The 21,198-nt window shown below is 32.6% G+C and overlaps 1 protein-coding gene across 2 annotated transcripts in view; it reads left to right on the forward strand.

Moving 5' to 3' along the window:
• Positions 1-2,033: 2,033 nt before the first annotated feature.
• Positions 2,034-21,198, forward strand: part of LOC128174145 (myc box-dependent-interacting protein 1-like) — a 47,852-nt gene continuing 28,687 nt past the window's right edge. Inside the window, exons 1-6 of one of the 2 annotated variants that reach the window (XM_052839771.1) lie at positions 2,034-2,149; positions 11,807-11,887; positions 13,012-13,066; positions 13,404-13,498; positions 15,168-15,263; positions 20,193-20,300. In XM_052839771.1, coding sequence (XP_052695731.1) covers positions 2,081-2,149; positions 11,807-11,887; positions 13,012-13,066; positions 13,404-13,498; positions 15,168-15,263; positions 20,193-20,300 — 504 coding nt within the window. In that variant the 5' untranslated portion in view covers positions 2,034-2,080. Of the gene's footprint in view, positions 2,150-2,241; positions 2,498-11,806; positions 11,888-13,011; positions 13,067-13,403; positions 13,499-15,167; positions 15,264-20,192; positions 20,301-21,198 lie in introns of those variants that run through there. The other variant, XM_052839777.1, reaches the window with a different exon arrangement.

Raw genomic sequence — 21,198 nt, forward strand, 5'->3', positions numbered from 1 at the left:
TGATGTTGATCTTTTTGCATCGGATGAAAACTATAAAATTCAGAAATATGTGTCTTGGTGTTTTAGTCCCAACGCATGGAAAATTGATGCATTTACTTTTCATTGGACAGGATTAATGCCCTATATTTTTCCTCCTTTTCATTTATTAGGAAGAATTTTTAATAAGATTAGGGAAGATAGGGTAGAAAAAGCAATTGTTGTTTTTCCTGTCTGGCGATCCCAAACTTGGTTTCCACTTTTACTATCAATGATTGTTTCTATTCCAGTTAGACTGCCAAGACATGCAGATCTGATGACAGAAGGAAAAAGAAACCATCCTTTGAACAAGAAAATTACTCTAGCCGCCGCAGTTTTCTCTGGAAAACCTTGCAGGATAAAGGATTTTCAAAAAACGTATGCTTGTATTTAACACCGTGTTGAAAAGGGTTTTCATAAGTTATGTCTGTTTATATTCAATCCAATTGAATTTCAATGAAAACTGTTTAAATTATATTAATAATGTAGGTGCCTGTGATAGGAAGTTCTGCCATCTACTCCGATCCTATTGTACAGATCTTCTACTACATAGTTTTATTTTGAAAAAAAAATGCAATTTACCATTTTATTGACGAAAACAGTTATTGTTAGTAAATTTACGTTAAATTTTTGTGATCAAAGCAATTTGGAAAGTATTTAAATCACGTTATTGTAATCCTGTACAAAAATGAGGTTGCTAGCTAACTTGCTATAGATTCCATGAAGGCGATTTGTTTATGCCTAGAAAAATTAGCGATTTGTTTCAATCATGTTCATCACATTTAATAAATTAAGTACATCATAACGGCACAAATAAAACATTATAATATCGGCTTTCAAAATATACATGGTTACCAAAGCATCGTTCATGCAAGAGTACATGTTGGTGTATTATCATATTGTATACTGTTATTTGCTGGGTGATTGTAAATACAAAGTTCAGATAATTACAGTCCGCCAGTTGAAATATGTAAACGTTTAAATCTAAAGAATAATTCTGTAAAAACTGATTACTTTTAATTAAATAAAACCCAATCTAAAAATATTGATTTGTTAATCTGAGCTTCTTTGCTGTTGGAATTTGAACCGGTTTCATGATCAAAATTCCACGATGTGGATCAATTTTCAATGGATCAGGGTCTTTATTCAACACAGTGGTCTCAATATTCAACGTTGAAAAATGACCCTCGGGTCAATTTTCAACCCGGGTCAAAATTCTTCGTTACATCGCCCCGCCCCCACATTTTCGGTAGAATGTGAGAAACTGAAATAAAAATACGGAAATATTAAGAGTGATATTGAAGTTAAAGGTATACAATGCCACCCCCCCCCCCCCCCGAACGGATTAGGAATTCCATGATTTTAAGAATTTATCCCTTTCTTTTGTTCAAGATTTCTGATGATTAGTCTAGCCCCCCCCCCCCCCCCACTTTTAATTTGCTTCTGAGCTGCTTAGGATGTTTCCACGCTAGTTATATTGCTTTTCTGGCATATTGGTTTTTTGAGAAGATTTGTATAGATTTTTCTCTATGCATTCGGATTCCTATGTAAAAATTCGAACCCTCATTGTTGCTCCATCCTACATGTATCTACCCGGGGATCATGATTTGAACAAACCGGCTTGAATCTACACTACATGTACCTGAATATTTATTATTACCCCCCCCCCCCTCCAAAGAGAACGTGGTCTTTTTTTTTTTATATAAACTTGAATCCTCTTTCCCTAAGGATGCTTTGGATCAATTTTGGTTAATACCGACCGAGTTGTTCTGGCGAAGAAGTCGAAAATGTTAAGAAAAAATCAGACAAACGGACAGATGGAAAAACGGACGCCGAACAAAAAGTGATTGGAAAAGCTCAATTGACCTTTCAATCAGGTGAGCTAAGAAAAAAGGTTCCTGATCTATACCATCTATTAAAGTACATGTATTACGTTTCTTTTTTTATTCTGAATGGTTGAAAATAACTTCACAACACGCCCCTGTTTGTGTTTTGATCCACGCATCGTATTTAGCCAATGAGAAAAGTTGTCTTATATGCGTAGAGAGAACCCAAACTTCAAAACATGGCGGATCAGACGAAGGGTAGTCTGCTAACCAAGTCGTTGAAAAAATGGACAAGAACAAAAACAAAGGTAAGATATAAGATGCTCTATGATAGAATGTTTGCAATACTTGTTTGATTTCTAACGAACTTAATTATGTCGTGTTGCATGCGCCAGTAAATCCACAACAGTGAAACAGGTGCGCGTGACAGCTTCGGAAAGTGGGCAGCTAGTGCTTTTATTGTCGCTGATTTCACGTGGATAGATGCAAATGTGTTGTCATTTATTTGGCATCATAGGAAAGAGACAGATATACAATGCATTGACGATATTATGTTTGTATATGAAAACAATCGAAATTGAGGATGGTTATTTTTTTTTCATCAGGAAGTTATCTGGTTCTCGATGTTTCAATACAGCTGTGATACATGTGCAGATGTAATATTCCTGTTTATGTGTAGCATATTTTTTAGGAATGGAAGTTTTTCATGCTTTGTTGATCCACTAGTGGCACTACAATGTGTCCTTAATATCCACTGTGCACACATGAACAGCTGATATAAAGGAAATTTATGCCAAATCTAATATTGTTCACAACATAAGGAATAATAAAATTCAGGTTGAATATATGTAACTTGGTGCTTAACTGTCACTGTTGGTACACTTTAACATAACCAGACAAGCTACACATTAACATGTCACAGTGTAAAGTTTGATTTTATATGGGATTTTTCCCCGCAAAAAATATCCTTGGCTTATTGTAATACTTTGATATGCATGATGACATTAACATAACAAGAGTTTTTTGGGAGGGTCAGCATTATAATTTGTGTATTAGTTTGTCAGATGTCAGGTCCAGCACTGTCCTGACTGTAAATTGTTCAGGCCCGCCCCTCAGGCCCACAAAAACAAGCATCAAAAGTGTGTTTGCATGTTATGAACTGTGCAAATTTGCACTCACAGCCCTTATTGCCCAAAGGGTAGTAATAACCAAGTGTTATATGTATAAGCATTATAAAACAAATACCTTGTTGATGCTTGAACTATTACTTGTGACAACTCGCTGAATTAAGGATAAATGGATTCTAAAAGATTAAAAATATATATATTTAATTGACTTTTGATGGACTTATTGTAGAATTAGAGTGACAAGGGTTCCATATTTAAGCAGGAAAGATTTGAAATTTTCAGTTCTAAATTATCAACAAATGGTTTGCATTAATTTCTGTTAAATTGATTTTACAGTTTACAACATGATAGGGAACATGGGGAAGTCAATACATTTTCTTAAAAAAAAAAAGGCCCATGTCAGTTTAATAAAATTTTTACCTTTCCTTTCCTTTATTTTTTTTATTTATATTTTATTTAAGGAGGCCGATTTGGGTTTTTTTGCGGAAAAACTACAATAGCAAAACTCTTTATTTTTTAACCGTATGTAATTTAAACCAACTCTAGTTTATATGCGAAGGTTCATGAAAATCGACCGTCTGGTTCTTTTAAGGGACCATCTCAAAATAGAGGTACATTTACTATAGGAATGTATAGGAAACATTCATTTTCCGCACATCAAAGCAGTTTTAAAAAATACTACAATAGCTTTTTTTCTCAAATTGTTATATATGATAATTAATATCATTTCCTACCTTATATGTAAAAAACACAAAATTCTACCGTCTGGTTTTTAGTGGGGGCCATCTCAAAATATTAAAATGCACCAAATTTTGCTATATATTTGGATCATCACGAATGATGATTGGTATAATGGATTCATTCCAAAAATGAGGAAAATATCCTCGAGGATAGCATCATTCTGTATATAAAATTTCAACAGCATACAATTTTTACTTTTTCTTTTATGTTTTTCTTATAACGTACTCCTACAAAGCTTCATTTTATCATAACGTCATAGAAGCGCAATGGCAATGCTCCCCTACCGAAAAATAAAAATTTCCTTTAAAAATCTAAATATTTTTATCTGTATTTTGTTTATTGTGTTCAATTTTATAAATGATATCGAAAAAAATTCATAAGAAGTATAAAACAACTGTATTATATTAGAATGCGCAAAAACATGCGCAATGCAAACTAAAGTCGGCCTCCTTAATTAAGAAAAAAAATCTTTTAAGAATAGAAATCCCTTTCTATGACTGGTACAATTTAGATGGTAATACAGGTACTAGCTGCCTGCTTGTAATGCTGATTTGCACCCTTAAGGTACATTTATTTCAACAAATCTTGCATATTATGTGAACTTCCTGTGGATTTGAGTTTTCATGTTATGTGATCTTTTTTCCTAGTTCACTGATTCCTAGCTAGGATTAACTGACCCAAACTACATGACTGTATATATCATTCCATACATCATGTACATATGTATACATGCATGTACATATTTAATGATAGTTCTCCATTTCATTAGTCCAATCTGCACATCATTTATGCATTACACGTTAATAAGAGCTAATTCATTTTACAGGTTCTTCTGTATTAAGTGCACTTTCGTAGCTAATGGTTGTGTGATCTGTAGTTACAATTACATCAATCATTTATCCTCTTAATGATAAACAAATTGTGCAGTTATATGGTATGATATATAGGTTTATTTTCATACAACATGTACCGGTACTACATGGTTAGTATATATGACCTATGGTACAAGCAGTCATGAACCTGTTACTTCTTGCCATTTCAAGCAAATTAAATCCTTTTCAGAGAAAAGTATGGCAAAAGAATTTGGAAATCTTTAATCATTGCTTCACATATTTATTATATAATTAAATAAGTAATAGTTTTGCCTGTTCTAAATTGGTATATTGAGTAGATTGAGGTATTTGCAGAGTAAAATTTTTTACATCGATGTAAATCAATTACCGGTAAATGATTTTGTACTCCCGAAATAAAATATGGTACCTATAATTAAATTATATTTTGCAAATATGCATTACCGTATGTAGTTTATCAAATAAAAACATATGTTGGAATTGTTGAAAGAAGGTAAGAATTGAAGAAAAAAACCCTGTTATAATCAATATGTAAATAATGACTGTCAAGATAATAACCGTGCATTCGGTATATTTTTTCTCTTGAATCATACTAAAATGTCATTTAGTTCACCAAATAAAAACTTTGTGATACGTGTATTACATGTGCAGAAACATACATGTATACATGAATGTATTTTATGTATTTTTATGACTCTCTCTATATACTTAATAGAGAAAGAAATGAATTTTGTTGAGGTAAAAATTCTTGGTTTTCTCTACACCAGTAAATATGTTACTTATCTATTGAAATTTAATGTGTCAACTAGAGCAGCCTAGTATAAATATATCCATCCTGACAATTTGAGAATTGACTGATATTGAAGATTAAGGCTGTAATGGGATCCGGGGCAGCGTTGTAATGGTTTGGTCGAGGCTCGATCTCATTGTATTCTGTGACCTACATACCTTTTATTCATAAAAACTTTTGAGGTCAGTAACTTTACTACTGGTATGTGTCACAATTTTTTAGAGCATGTATTTTTAAAAATGTCTCTGTTATTACAAAACAGTCTCTCCTTGTGGTACTACCTGAGTATACATGTAGTATCAGTGGGTATTGTGATTTTTTATTTATAGAACTTATAATATACTACAAATTTTAAAATATTTGCTTGTAAATATACATTTAAGATGGAAAAACAAGTGGACCTTACATGTGCAGGATAGCTAGGTGCTGTCACTGCCATGTTAATGTTTGAATTGTGATGGGAGGTGCTCAGTCATGCAAAAAGTACACAATGTATCAAATGACTGTATTTAAAAACTTAATGACATGCAAGAAATTCTTGGTATGCATATGTTGAAAAGAAATTACCTATCTGAACAACCATGCAGAAGGAAAAACTATATAGTGCTGTATCTACCCATTTTATATTAGCCTGAAGATGATACTGGACCTTTGACGTAGATTCTGTCGCACACATTGTAAGTGTACACATGCCTAGGCTGAATTAATTCGACACTGAAGATATATTTTCTGCACAGTAAACATTTTTCATGTGAATATTTTATAAAAAGTCATGCTTATACCACTACCCCTGTTACATGTACATTGCATACAAATATGGTATACAATTTCATTTCAAAGACAATTTAAGGTAAAGTAATAAAGCATGGACTTTATGGACTGAATAAAGGATTTCTGATAAATGCTATGTATTTCTATATTTTAGGCATCAAATTGTCATTGTGCCTTTTTAAAAAGAAACGGGGTATTGTGTTGATCTCGATCTCTCTCCTAAAAAAAAAGGATACTAGTATGGGTACTGACTTTGATCACCTGATTTTTACATATGTACAATGAGAGAACACTGTCACTGTATTATGGTCAGTTTTTCATGTGCATAGGCTGTACGTGTATGCCATGGCAGCTGAATCTTTATATTCTGCCACATTTAACAACCCGTGTGCAGATATGACTGTCACAGTTCTCAAGTACTAGCTGTCTCTTTCATGCATCTCCATAGATACAGACTTTTTAGTCCAAAATATCACCATGCAATAAATAAAGTCTGTGAACTTGTTCATTCATTTATCAAACATATTCCATCATGATAGTCTTCTCATTGACAAACAATTTACATTAAAGTTATTCCCTGTATGGTATGAAATCATTTCCATTTTATTTCCTGTCCAATTGAGTATGTTGAGAGTTTCTGTTTATCATCCATCCTCATTATAGGCGAAGTATTTTGTCAAGTTGTTTCAGGAAATTTTTTTCTTAGAGTGTCCTTATTTAACCCACTTGTGGGAAGATATGGTGGTTCCTGTTGATTGAAAAGCACTCTCTCTCTCTCTCCCTTCTATAATGAGTTGATAACAAAATCAGAGGATTCACTGAAAACATGTAATGCGAAAGGGTTGTAATGTCTTCAATGTAATGCAAATTGTAATGTATTCATGTTAAAAGTAAAATCCTTTTCCAAGCCATGAAGGCCTTAGTGCCGATGCTATCTCTGGTTTCTGTGATGCTAAGAGAAATGAGATTGACTCCCCTTTGATTGGACACCAGTCTATTTATACATACACATACCCGGTACATACACCTCAGCACTTAATCAATTCCATGATTCCACTGTTTTACTTTTATATGAAATTGCAAGAATATAAAATTGCAAGTTTGACTTTTTTGTTATAATTTCATATAGCTCGATCAAAACTGTCTGAAAAATGAAAGTTCCATTTTAAAATCTGCAAGGGTTGCCTTCCTCAATTTAACGCATATATTATTTCTCATGCTGGTGTTAAGTAAGGAATCAACAGTAAAGCCCATGCCAATGATAAAACTGATTTGTCATCCAGCCACTCCCAGACTTAAGACTTAATATTGGTGTTAAAGTATGATTATACAGCTACATAGATGTATGTGTACACATGTATTTGTATGAACTACTTAGTATACATGTATGTAGTATAATACATGTGATATCAAACACTGTTAACTTTTCAGAATGATTTTGCTTGGAAAAATGTCAAGTTGAAAAATTCATGATATTCATTTTTGTAAATTTAAAGGAATATGAACTTATAAAGTTTGAAAGAATATAGCCATAAATTATTAAGTTTAAAGCCATCATGAAGCTTATAAACAGTAACTGTTGTTTTGGGACATATAACTTTGCAATAAGCTATTCTGATGTGGGATTAAAATGGTAATAAGCCAGTAGTGCTGAAAATCGACTGATTAATTTGCCATATGACCCACTTCCGTCTGCTTTGTTCCCGTTATGTAATGCTGGTTTTATTTCCTTATATTCATGTATTATCGTTTTTTTTCATGTCTTCATGCAGTTGGAGTCTCTTTGACACTGTACGAAAGGCTGGTTAATGTGTTGTACGTGATTTATGTACATATATGGTCAGAATGTGAACCACTGCTATAATAGACAGCATTTAGTGGAACGCCTGGTCTCATTGACAGTCCTCCAGTGGTACAAGGTTGTGTGTTAAAGCTTGGAGACTTTGCTTTCATTGTAAACACATAAACCAGACACACAGAGTGAATCTACACTGGTTCACACGCCCTGTGGCATTTCTATCGTGTGTACTGGTACATGTAATCTTAGATGAGGTTGTGGTCCTTTTTTGCTAAAGTTCAATGAAGCTATGACCCTCTCTGTCATATGGTTTCTTAATTTTTACACATTCCGTTTAGACCAGGCCAAGAGAAAATAGTATGAGCTTCAATCTTGAATATTATAATTACTTCCTGACTTCTGAAGACAATAGACTGCCTTGTAAGTACATATCTACATCTATATAAATTGAGACATTTTGCCAATAAACTATGAAACGCCTGCTCCAGAATAACTGCATGCTAATACCTTTGGTATTTCAACACGTGTGATATAATGTCCATAAGCAGTAATTGAATATACATGATAAAATATTTTTGAGAAGTAAATTAAAAACTTATTTTCATTTTCGATAAACAAGCCAGAAATAGAAAAAATGAGAGTAAGGTGGTGGACATGCTTTGGCAGATTCAAGTCAGTGAGCGTTTGCATCAAAATATATACCTACTTGCAATAAATAAAGACAGCTAGGACAAGTTTGTTATGCATCACAGGCTGATACCTTGAATCAGCAATCTATGGTTAACTTAAAAAACCCCTCAAAATATTGGTTAATTTGATAAGAGTCTAGTTTTGATGGAAAGAATTTTTCGGAACGGGTGCAGAGGAAGACGGTTAATAAACTAATTAATTTGTAGCGGAAAGTGAAGTGCGAGTTAGCTATGGGTAGATACTTTATGTTTGACAAATTTGGTTTAAAATATGCAAACAGATATGCATTGTTTTTTTTATCCATACATTTTTAAAACTGCAGATTGGTAGTTAATCTTAAACATTAATTAATTTATAAATAATGAACATATTTTGTGTTCTATGTTTATATTTAAACAATAAAATGCTATCTTTGGTGATTTATTTGGGATATGAAGGTGGCGACATTGCAGAAAAATACATAACCCGCATTAGCGAGTTATGTAAATATTTTCTGCAATGATCGCTATACCTTCATATCCCGAATGAATCACCAAAGATAGCATTTTATTTGAATCATCAAAGAAAGTATTTTATTGTTTATATTTACATCTTTCTTTTAACTAATTAATAAATTGATTTTTTTTAGGTCACTGTAGGTTATGGCCAATCGATTAACAGGGTGTGACGATTTCAGTAATGCCAGTTTCAGTTGCTGTAGATTTTGACCAATTGATAAACAGGGTGTGTCAGTCTGGCTGATTCTTAACTATATTGAGTTTCTGTAAGAAGTAGAAGGAATCATACTTCAATTGGTAGATGTAAATATTATTAGATAATGTATGCATAAGATGGGGGAAGTTGAATGGGGAAGGACAACTTTTTTTATCAATAGTCTTTTATCTAGAATTCATATTTCATTGGAACAATGAAAAAATTATGGTGAAATTTGAGCTAAAGAACAAAATTTGGGAATACAACGCACTAAATACTGAATCACTGGTTTGAAAGTTGAAATTTGGCTATTTTTTCCAGTCAGCTGTACAACACTTACATGTATATAATTTTTTATTGTCCTTTTTAGTTTATATTTTTCATTCCTGCCCGCTCCTGTAAATATCCAGCAATGCTGTTTTTTATTTCAAATTTAAAGAATATTTTTAAAGAAGAAATTAAGAAAAAACTGGGCGCAGTATATACCAAAATTTAATGAACAAAAGTATAAGGTTCTACATATTAAGCATTGTATCTCACAAATGTGTAAAGTGTTATTTCCTGCGCTTGCGCGCGATATCATCTAGTACATATATATAAATAAAAAGTGCTCTTTTGTTGTGATATTTACCTGTTATAGTAATTAACAGTATTGTTAACAAGATGAGATGATTATCATACATTATTTTCAATGAAGAGGAGATAAATATGGAAACCACTGGTATTTATCTTTCACTCAAAATAGCTTAAGATGTCAGTATTCACCATGCAATTTACTTCCCAATGCAGTTGTTGAACATGATATGGAATTCAATTTCATTGCTCTAATTGAAAAAGGACAGGACTGACTTGATGCATGCATTTTTTTCCAAATCTTAGTGCACACCTTAGAAGTGCAGAAAGTTTAGTATGATTATATATTTACTGTATTGGTTGTATGATGGTAGGGAGAACTGTAATGACCCCGGCCTCTTGATTTTGAGGTCAAAACGTCAGAGTTCAACATGTGCACTTTGTTTATGGAAAGTGATGTCAGATAAGTTTTCCGTATGGTCCACTCCAAAGCTAGAGTGATCATGTGTTGAGTAGATTGAGCTGATACAAGTATTCCTTCTTTATATGTACATGTAAGTTGGCAATGTAAGTTGGCAATGTACCTTCCCTTGGTGTCTTTCATCTTGATCAACCAATGAAAATGAGATGTGTGTCCAAAATTTTAATGGTCAAGTTGTATTGCAGTGACAAATACTCCATTCTTAATGAGATACTGGTAGTACTGAAAACGAGGCTAAGGTCGGTATACAAGGTCAGAATGCAAGCATGGTGGAAAATATAAAAGCGTCCCTGAACTCTATTCGTGATTTGAATGTTTTCTCCTATCTAACATTTGGATTTGTTGCAGAAACTGAAAAAAAGTCATCGGCCATGCAGTCTTGGTACAAAAAGATAGAAACAACGGCTATAAAAACTTTAGTGAAAATCAGAGATGGGTTAACGTTATTTTTCTCATGAAGGGAGCGGGCCAATTTTATAGGAATAAACAAAAAAATTATTATAATTATAATTATTATAGTTTATTATTATAATATTGGTTTTTCATTGAATGACATTTAATAACAATATTAAAATTTTTGGATTTTCCCCTCAATAATGTGTATTTTAATTGTCTGTTTTGAATAGTCCCACAAGAAATCAATAGTCTTAATCCTAGTCATGAGCTTTTGCTTCTTGAGTACACTATTTTTTTCCGAGCACTTACTTTTTTTAACTGTTTTATTTGACTTTACTACACCAGGGACATATATATATGTTCCTGCTACACAAGACCCTATGACTCTTGTCTATGATTTAATTTCTTTGACTTTATTTCTTGTTTTTTATATGACTGCCAACTCCATATATTTGAGAGAAAAAAATATTTGCAGTTGATGTAAATTAATATTTCAAGAATTTACAATGATATTTTAAAAAATGATAATTTCATTATCTGCTTTTACACTTAATTTTCATTCTCACTGAATATAGGGGTTTATGTAAAAACTGTAGACAAGCAAAACTATTACGCTATTTGTTTAGAGTTTAACTGTACTTATAGTATAAAGTCATGTTGAGTTGTATATAAGTAAGACATATAATGTCCAAGTTGTCCTGAGCTTGTAAATCGACAAAACCAGCTACACAAGAAAACTACCTGACAGCGGGAATATTCTGTCAGCCAATCAACAACCAGAATTAAATATCGAAATTAACCATTTGCTATTTTTAACTTTAAAGGGATAACACGTATTAATAACACAACTGTTTAATATAAATTATTTTATCATTGTATTTTTGGAATTTCGACACGTGGCTTATGATTATTCTTTGAGAAAGGAGACCTATGCTAGCTGTTTATTCATTGTTAGAGGGTCATGAGATTTACATGTTAAGAAAACGTTTTAAATTGAATGATTTTTGTTTCATGAGAGAAAAGCTTTTAATTAACACTGCATGTCTTTTTCTAGGTTCTACAGAATCTAGGTAAAGCAGAGAAAACATTTGATGAGCGGATTGATGAACATGCCCACAAATTGGAGAGGCAGCAGGTAAAAACTAATGGCTTAAACAAATCACAAATACACAAATGTACATGTATACACTGCATAACCATTCTCAAAACCCAGCATCAGTCTTGCTTCTAAGACGGTCAGAGAAATGAGATGATTGAATTGGGGTTTCTGATGATACTAGCAGCTCTACTTGTTAGCAAAATTGTATGTAACTATAATGTAGCAAGTTACTCACAAGAATATTGTATTAATAAGTAGATGCATATTGTAATCAGATTACCCCTTACCATTACTCCTGCATTAAATGAACTAAAATTCAAATTAAAATTGTATACTGTAGATTGGCAAATAATCACGATGGTTTTAATTTCACGATTCATCATTTTCCCACAAAATTAAACCCACTGTGAATACTACCATTAGTTTCAAAAAACGTTTTAATGCTTATGTTCTGATCAATTGATTTTCTAGCAGTGTGAAATTAAAATCATCGTGATTGGTACTTAATTAGAAATCGTGAAATTTTAACACTGTGGAATTAAAACAACTTACAGTAATTGAAGTAGCAACTGACCAATGCACCAATACAATGCAAAATTGTACCAGTACATTGTTTCATACCCTTGTTCATTTAACAAGTCTCTTGAACAAGTGACATCTTAACTTACAAAGACCTCAATACACTGCAATACTTGTAAGAGAATTCATATTATTTAAAGCTGATACAAGGTACATGTACATACAGAGGAGCTGATGTACCAGTTGTCAGAATTACATGCATATATTTAATGTGAGCATTTCTTTAGTAATGAACAAAATGCATTTGTCATCAGTGATAATTGATACAAGCTGGTAGCTGGTCCAGTAGCATTGACAATAAGCCAAGTTACTATTCCAAATGTTTTAAGGATACAGACATACTTTAGCTGCAATAATAAAAGGCCAGAATCAACAAAATTTTTATCTTGATAAACTTCTTTTGTTTATGCACAAAGTGCCATAAAATCCCCTCTAAACTGAATATTTGATGGTTACATAAATATACGCATGAAGTTGATTATAATACCATATACCACTACATGCATTGAAAAATTCCACATTTTATCTTTAAGTTACACATCATGAGTGTAAGATTAATCTGCATTGTTATGTTTTTATAGGAAGTGGCAGGGAAACTTCACAAAGAGCTTAGAGGATACATCCACTGTGCCAAAGGTCTGCAGTCTTTCCACCAACACCCATTGCATTCTATTCAAGATGTTTATCATTGCATTACAAACATACTTAAAATGCTGCTCTAACATTAGAGAACTTGAAACCTTTTGTGATTTAAAAGGATGCATGTGTCTTAAATGATAAATGTTCTTAAAATTAGGAGCTTTTAACTTAATATAGGTAGAATTATGTGTTTGATAAACATGGTATGATGCAAATCATTTTTTGCTCCACTTTTTTTGTTGTTGCATAATTATGATTAACTGCTGGTTAATGAATTAGTAGACATGATTTTCTTCTCCTTGCTTTCAATAACAAATAATGCTATGTCTTGTAGCTATGCAAGCTGCTTCCAAAAATCTGTACCAAGTTCTACAGGAAACCTATGAAGAAGATTGGGACGATTATGAAAATGTGAAATCTCAGCTAAATGTAAGGTCATTCTTTCTGATATCCATTGGTTAAGTATGGATCATCATTTTAAATGCACCAAACTGACTTGATCTGCACATGATCTAAAGGAACTTGATACCATAGATGGTCTGATCTCAGACCCAAAGCACATTGTAGGGAACTTAATTTATTCAATCATTGTGTTTGCCTGATCATCAAATTATGAGCATCAACAGCTTTTTGAGCTATTGCATTTATTTAATGATAGAACTATGATTGCATCAGGTAACATGAAAATATTACCAGTAGTAAGAAAAAAATGGGCACATTTTTTTTAAAAGGGGTGGGGGTGTTTGATTTTGATTACTTAAGCCAAGCTTTGCTTCAGTTAATATTTTTATCATCTTCATGACTTTGATTTAATATCTACAGTATGGTCAGGTCTGGTGTATGTTACATGTGAATTACAACTCAGGACAGAGGGGCCGTGATGACTTATTGTTTTCTACAAACTTTGTATTTTGAATTGATACAGGTTTTCATAATCTGTCATCCTTGATTCATGTGTGTGTCTTTACAGATCAGCTCAGAAAAAATATTTATTTACATATTGTTTGAATTAGAAGTCAGGTTTCTTATAGTGAACATGACACATTAACGAGACTAAGCTTACCCAAAAGTTTATTTCACAGAGATTTTTTTAATGTGTTAGTACTGAATTAAAACCACATGATGCTAAAACATCTGAAGGAATGTCATTATTGTCAGTCTTAAAGCCTATGAGTTTTGTTACCCAATGAAGTAAATATTTCCACTGTGGAAGTCTTGAGAAGCAGGTATTTTATTTGTCCGAGAATAAAGGTTAAGATGCATTAACTGTGATTTTAGTTATCTTTGAGTCGATGTTGTATATTAGAATGCTGTCTTGAGGGAAACTTTTTTAGCTCACCTGAGCTGAAAGCTCAAATGAGCTTTTCTGATTACTTGTTGTCTGGCGTCCATCTGTCTTTTTGTATGTCTTTTTGTCTGTCCATCTGTAAACTTTATACATCTTCAACTTCTTCTCCAGAACCACTGGGCCAATTTCAACCAATCTTGGTAGAAAGCATCCTTAGGTAAAGGGGGCTCAATTTTGTTAAGGGCCACACTCTCTTTTAAAGGGAGATTATCAAGAAATTTAAAAAATTTGTTGGTATCTTTAAAAAATCTTCTTCTCAAAAACCAATAGGCTAGAAAAGCTGTAATTTGTGTTGAAGCATCCTCAAGTTGTGTAGATTGAAGTTTGTTCAAACCATGATCCCTGGGGCCACCACGGGGGGTCGAATTTTTTACATAGGAATATATAGAGAAAATAAAAATATGAATTTTTTATTTACAGGATCTATCATACAACATTGTTAAGATATTTTGTAGGTGATTTCATAAAGCTGATTTTATTATGTCTATTGTTGCTCAGGTGAGCAATGTTGCCTGTGGGCCTCCTTTTTTATGTGTGTTATCTTTGACAATTTTAAACAATCTCCAGTACACTTTGTATAAATTAATTATTTAAGTGTGCTAAAAGTCAAAAGGTATTTTTCTTTCCAAGAATAATCAGCAGACCAGTCAATATAGCTTGAATCAAAATGTTTAAGATTAATGAATATATAGAATTAATATGGTTGCATTTTGAATAAAAAAGAATTATTTGGAATCTGGTTTTTTTCAGTCCTTAGAACTGATGTGGCACAACTACCTACAGAGCTTGAATGACAGTGTGAACGAGCCACTCAACACTTACATGAGTCATTTTCCAAATCTCAGAGTTAGTATCATGTAGAAAAGTCTGATCACAGAGACCTTTTGAACAGTAATTAGTTCTAGTTGATATTCTGTAAAGGTTATTAGCATGTGCAATATGAAGCTAGCAGTTCTTGTGAGCAAGATATTGAATTATTGATGCTATTTGCATAAAAAAGCTTGTAACTGATTAGGCCCAGCTTAAGAAAGCTAGCTTAGTAGTGCACATTTATTTACATACATGTTACAAATAACAAATATACCTTGCCAATCTTTGTATCAGGCACAAGGTAGAGTACTGATCAGACCCAACCTAACAGAAAGTAAACCCCAACTTAACCCTGGGTTTACTTTCTGGGTTTACTTCGGGTTTTTAATACAGTGGACCCAGAGTAAACCCAAAGTAAACTAAGAGTGGACACAGAGAGTAAACCTGGTCAGAAGTATACCCCTGAAAGCAGACGCTAACTGTGTACCGGTATTCGGAATATACAAGGTGCAGGAATTACAGGCAGTAGGATGGTAAGATAAAGGAGGGGTCTACTTCAGTGCGTACAGTTGACCTCAAAAGCAATTTCTAAGTAAACCTTGTGTGGACCCAAATTTTCAAAAAGCAAACCCCGAGTAAATCCCAAAAGTAAACCCTGGGTTTAGTTGGGGTTTACTCTGGTGTTAGGGTGGGTCTGATCTGTATTGTATATTGATATATGTATGATATGTATTTTATTGTCATTGGTGTTCTTGTCTAGTGTATCTTTGATATTAATGTTAGAGTACCAGTGATTCATTTTGAAGTGCGTCCTCTGTAATATACGCACAAATTTTGCTAAGGACGCATATTTTCATTATAGGATATGTGCATCACAGAGGATGCATTAAGTTTAGAAATACACATGCACATTTTCTCTCTAAGAAGTTCCAGAACATCAATTGTTCCTCTTTTAACCAACTAAGTAGATGTCTGAAATGTTCCAAATAATAAAAAACCACACTACAAAATCTTATTGATCAACACTTAGTTATTAACCAATCAGATCCAATGATGCATGACATTACGGTGGGGAAATTGATGTCGACCATTGAGCGACTGAATAAAACTAATAAATTCCCCCCAAACCAGGATAGATTAACCAGAGTTTATGAAAAAGTAGACAAGTTGTAGTTAATCTGAAATTAATATTAACAAGAAGGAAAGGAATGCTAATCCAAAACATGAATAATTGATAGTGGTAATAAAGAAACAGAAAAAACCTGGAAGAGTCCCAGTGACAGCACTTAGCCTGTCTCTTAGTATTGTCATTTTGAATTTGATTTTAAAAATATATAAATATTGCTTGTTTGATGTTCATGTTTTTTGTGGAATAAAATATGGAGTCATTGTTTTTCTGGTTGGGACACATAGTTATGATTGAGAGGGGTCCTTTGGACCCATAAAGACCTTTTTCAAAATGAGTCACTGGAGTACCAGTGATTACCCCCCTCCCCTTGTGCTAATTACAGAAGTACGTAATACAACATTTCCGTGTGTACATGGATGTGAATTAGGGTTACCCTTTACAAAATATGTATTATCAATATTATTAATAATGTCATGAAAAAATCCTTCAAAAGAATGACAGTATTAACAAAATATGTTTCTTATAACAATAATGCTTTGATAGATTGTCATTTTGCTACATAGGCCTTGCACTTATTTGCAAAATGTGTTACACATTTGACCAGAGATATAAATTCTGAATTCAGCATTTTTGTTTAATAAAATACGGGTTTAAACTCAAACAACAGTATATTTAGTCATCCAGGGTTGATTAATTAGGAAATAAAACATCAGAAAAAAATGTTCATATATCGATAATACAATGCAAGAAAATGAACAGTTTTCATATGATATTCTTGTTTCTCATATTGCAGTGTTGACCCCGTGACGTCACAATTAATCTCGCGCCAAATCGGCTTGATTAAAAAATCGTTCAGGTGTGAAATCTGGTTTTCCCCAAATATCTTGAAAACTACCAATGTGATCACAGTAAAAATTTTAGGATGATGTTTTTACACAGAAATCTCCATAATATAAAAAATGGACTGGCTCTGTAGGTACCCTTTAAATAGTACATACTTATACAAAAGTCTTATTAAAGGTACCATGGTTATCTTGCAATTCATGGGAGTGAATTTGATGTTTTTATATACATGTACATTTTAAGAAGATGGGTTATCTTGCAATGGGTGCAAATTTGATGTTTTTATATATACATGTACTTGTACTACAGACCTTTATAGATATGATAAACAATCTCAAAAAGGGTAAATACTGCTGGTAAGCACATTGTATGAATTGATAATTTGGTGTATCAATTTTGGTCAGACACGACTTATCTTCCATTATTTTTTTAAAAATAATTTGATCTCAACAATATAAAGTTTCTACTACGTAAATGCGTGATTATTTTTTATTACACCCCCCGCAAACGAAGTTTGGGGGGTATATAGGAATCACCTTGTCCGTCTGTCCGTCTGTCTGTGCAATCGTGTCCAGTCCATATCTTTCTTATGGAGAAACATTGGAAGTTCTTACTTCACACAAAGATTGCTTATGACCTAAGGGTGTGTCATGACCTTGACCCAAGGTCATTCGGGCAAAGTCAAGGTCACTGGCAGAAAACATACAAAAATTCGTGTCCGGTCCATATCTTTCTAATGGAGAAACATTGGAAGTTCTTACTTCAAACAAAGATTGCTTATGATCTAAGGGTGTGTCATGACCTTGACCCAAGGTCATTAGGGCAAGGTCAAGGTCACTGGCAGAAAAAATGCAAAATTTGTGTCCAGCCTATATCTTTCTTATGGGGAAACATTGGAAGTTCTTAATTCACACAAAGATTGCTTATGACCTAAGGGCGTGTCATGACCTTGATCCAAGGTCATTTGGGCTAGGTCAAGGTATATTAATTTATTATACATTTTATATATTATTGGAAAAATAGTGCAAAATTTGTGTCCGGTCATTATCTTTCTTATTGAGAAGCATTGAATGTTCTTACTTCACACAAATATTGCTTATGACCAACAGTTTAAAAAAAATAGAGCAGTTGTTATTTAAAGAAAATAGATGGTGAAATAGATTCATCCAATATTTTCTATAATTGGAAAAATACACGCATTATGATTTTTATCTTAGCGGGGGGTATCAATTGTTAGCTTGCTCACAGTACCTCTAGTTTCATTTGATACTTTTTTAATTTGATATATAGCTAGGTTTATTACAATGGAAAATATAGATACAATGGCTCGATTTATTTATAAGCATTCAGTGGCATTTTCCATGCAATATTGAGAAAATCCCAAAATATTCTTACTGCAAAAATAGCCTGGTAATGGACCCTGAATATTTTGGCATATATTAATGCATGTTTTAGATGCAAATATAGATAAGGGAGAAATTTTTATGCAAATATATTTAAAACTGAGAAAAGTCATGTGTTCTTAATCTACATGACTGTATGTCAACAAATTGCCATATCTTCCCTGTGTATATCGACCTCTGCATGTTTAGAATAATATCAGACCTTGCATTGGGCAAAACGTTTGTTTATATGAAATAGATATATATATTGGTTTGCTGTAGTTACATTGATGCATGTCCATTAATTAGCACCAACTTTTAGATTTTGTATAATTCACAGTTTCTAGGATACATTTCTCAATTCATTGAATGTGCACTGGTTTTATCAATTAAATATGTTGTTGCATACATATTCAATACTTTAATGTACATTGATTTTGAGAACCTACTTCATGAAAGTTGGTGTTCAGGGAATATCAGTGAATTAAACTGCAGGATTTGAAAGATTATGAAGACTTTCAGATGAAAAGCTAACATATATATATTGTTACTCCATTATGATTTAGTCCATGTATGTTTTGACAAAACTCATGGATATTTTTATACCCCCGCTCTGAAGGAGCCCTTGTGTGTCTGTTTGTCTGTCTGTCTGTCCGTCCGTAACAAAAATTTCTGTCGCATTTATCTTAGCAACTATTTATCGCAGATGCTTGAAATTTTTACACAGTGTTTGTTAAGGCATGCCATATCGTGGGATATATTTTTGTACCAATCGGATGTCAACTTCCTGTTAAATGACGAATTTGCTTATTTTTTAACAAAAGTTTTCAATTAAATTTTTGTCAAAGAATTCTCAGCAAATATTTATCACAGATGCTTGAAATTTTTACACACTATTTGTATAGACATGCCATATCATGGGATATATTTTTGTACCAATCAGACGTCAACTTCCTGTTAAATGACGACTTGGTTTATTTTTAGCAAAAAATTTTCAAACAAAATTTTGTCAAAGAATTCTCAGCAACTGTTTATCGCAGATGCTTGAAATTTTTACACAGTATTTGTATAGGCATGCCATATCGTGAGTTATATTTTTGTACCAATCAGACGTCAACTTCCTGTTGAATGACGACTTTGTTTATTTTTAGCAAAAATTTTCAAACAAAATTTTGTCAAAGAATTCTCAGCAACTGTTTATCGCAGATGCTTGAAATTTTTACACAGTATTTGTATAGGCATGCTATATCGTGGGATATATTTTTGTACCAATCAAACGTCAACTTCCTGTTTAATGAGTACTTTGTTTATTTTTTAACCAAAATTTTCAAACAGATTTTCCTCAAAGAACTCTCAGCAGCTATTTATCGCAGATGCTTGGAATTTTAACACACTATTTGTTTAGGCATGCCATATCCTGGGATATATTTCTGTACCAATCGGATGCCAGCTTTCTGTTAAATGTCGACTTTGCTTATTTTGCATATTCACATCAGAGTGGGGGTATCACTAGTGAGCATTGGCTCACAGATATCTTGTTTTAATAGTATTTTTAAAACTTGTTTAGATATAATTATTTTTTAAAATTTAGATATAAACATTTATTTGTAGCAAAGAATCTCAAAGCGAGGCAGAAAATTGACAGATTTTGACAATGCAAAACACAACCTTGATGTTTTGGAAAATGCTAAGAAAAAAGATGAGGCAAAAATCAAAAAGGTAAAAATGGCTTATGATGTTCAAAAATCACATTTACTAGAGAGATGATTTTGATCCGGCTGTATAAAAATTATAATGACAACCATATATGTACAGTCCCAGAAATGTTCTACTTCTCACATGAAAGTTGAGCGAAGGCTGAACGAAAAAAAGGTGAGCAAACGTGTTGAAAGGTGAGCAGTACGTGTTTGAAAGCTGAACAGAACTCAGTGAGCGGGTTTTGTCAGGTGAACTCAAACATAAGCACAATGTGAACAATGAATCAATGGTGAACGGTTTATTCGGAGTAACTTTGGATTTATCATAAAAATATATACAATTCAATTCAATTCCGTTTATTGACATATGACCATGTTGGGATACAGGTAAAATGAAATCAAATGACAGACATAAGAATCTCTGAAACTATTTTCTCTGCATAAAACATATATATCAAAGAAGACACATAGATGTTTTTTAGTATTATAATCACATGGATTAATAATTTCTTTCATAGGATCATTCACACAGTTTAATTTATCATTAAAAATATCACAATATTGAAATTGAAGATTGTCATACACAGGACAGTAAAATACAAAATGTCTTTCATTTTCTACTAATAATTTACAAGCATAGCATAAACGTTTTTCCTTTGGGTTTGGTTTACAATGTCAACCTGTTTCAATGAAAAGTGAATGTGCACTTTTTCTTATAAATATTGTTAGCTGGGATCTTTCATGCTTTTCAATGGAAAGTTAAAGTAATCTTGCAATTTGTAGGAGTTAACTTTAATAATCAAGTTTTACTGAACCAGATTGTTTTATAATAAATTTATTTACTTTGAAGATAATCTTGATGCTTTGTTAAACATGACGATATTATCGTTGTATATTAAATGAATTTCCTGTTGCTATTA

This window comes from Crassostrea angulata, chromosome 1, assembly GCF_025612915.1.
Source record: "Crassostrea angulata isolate pt1a10 chromosome 1, ASM2561291v2, whole genome shotgun sequence".
Lineage (NCBI taxonomy): Eukaryota > Metazoa > Mollusca > Bivalvia > Ostreida > Ostreidae > Magallana > Magallana angulata.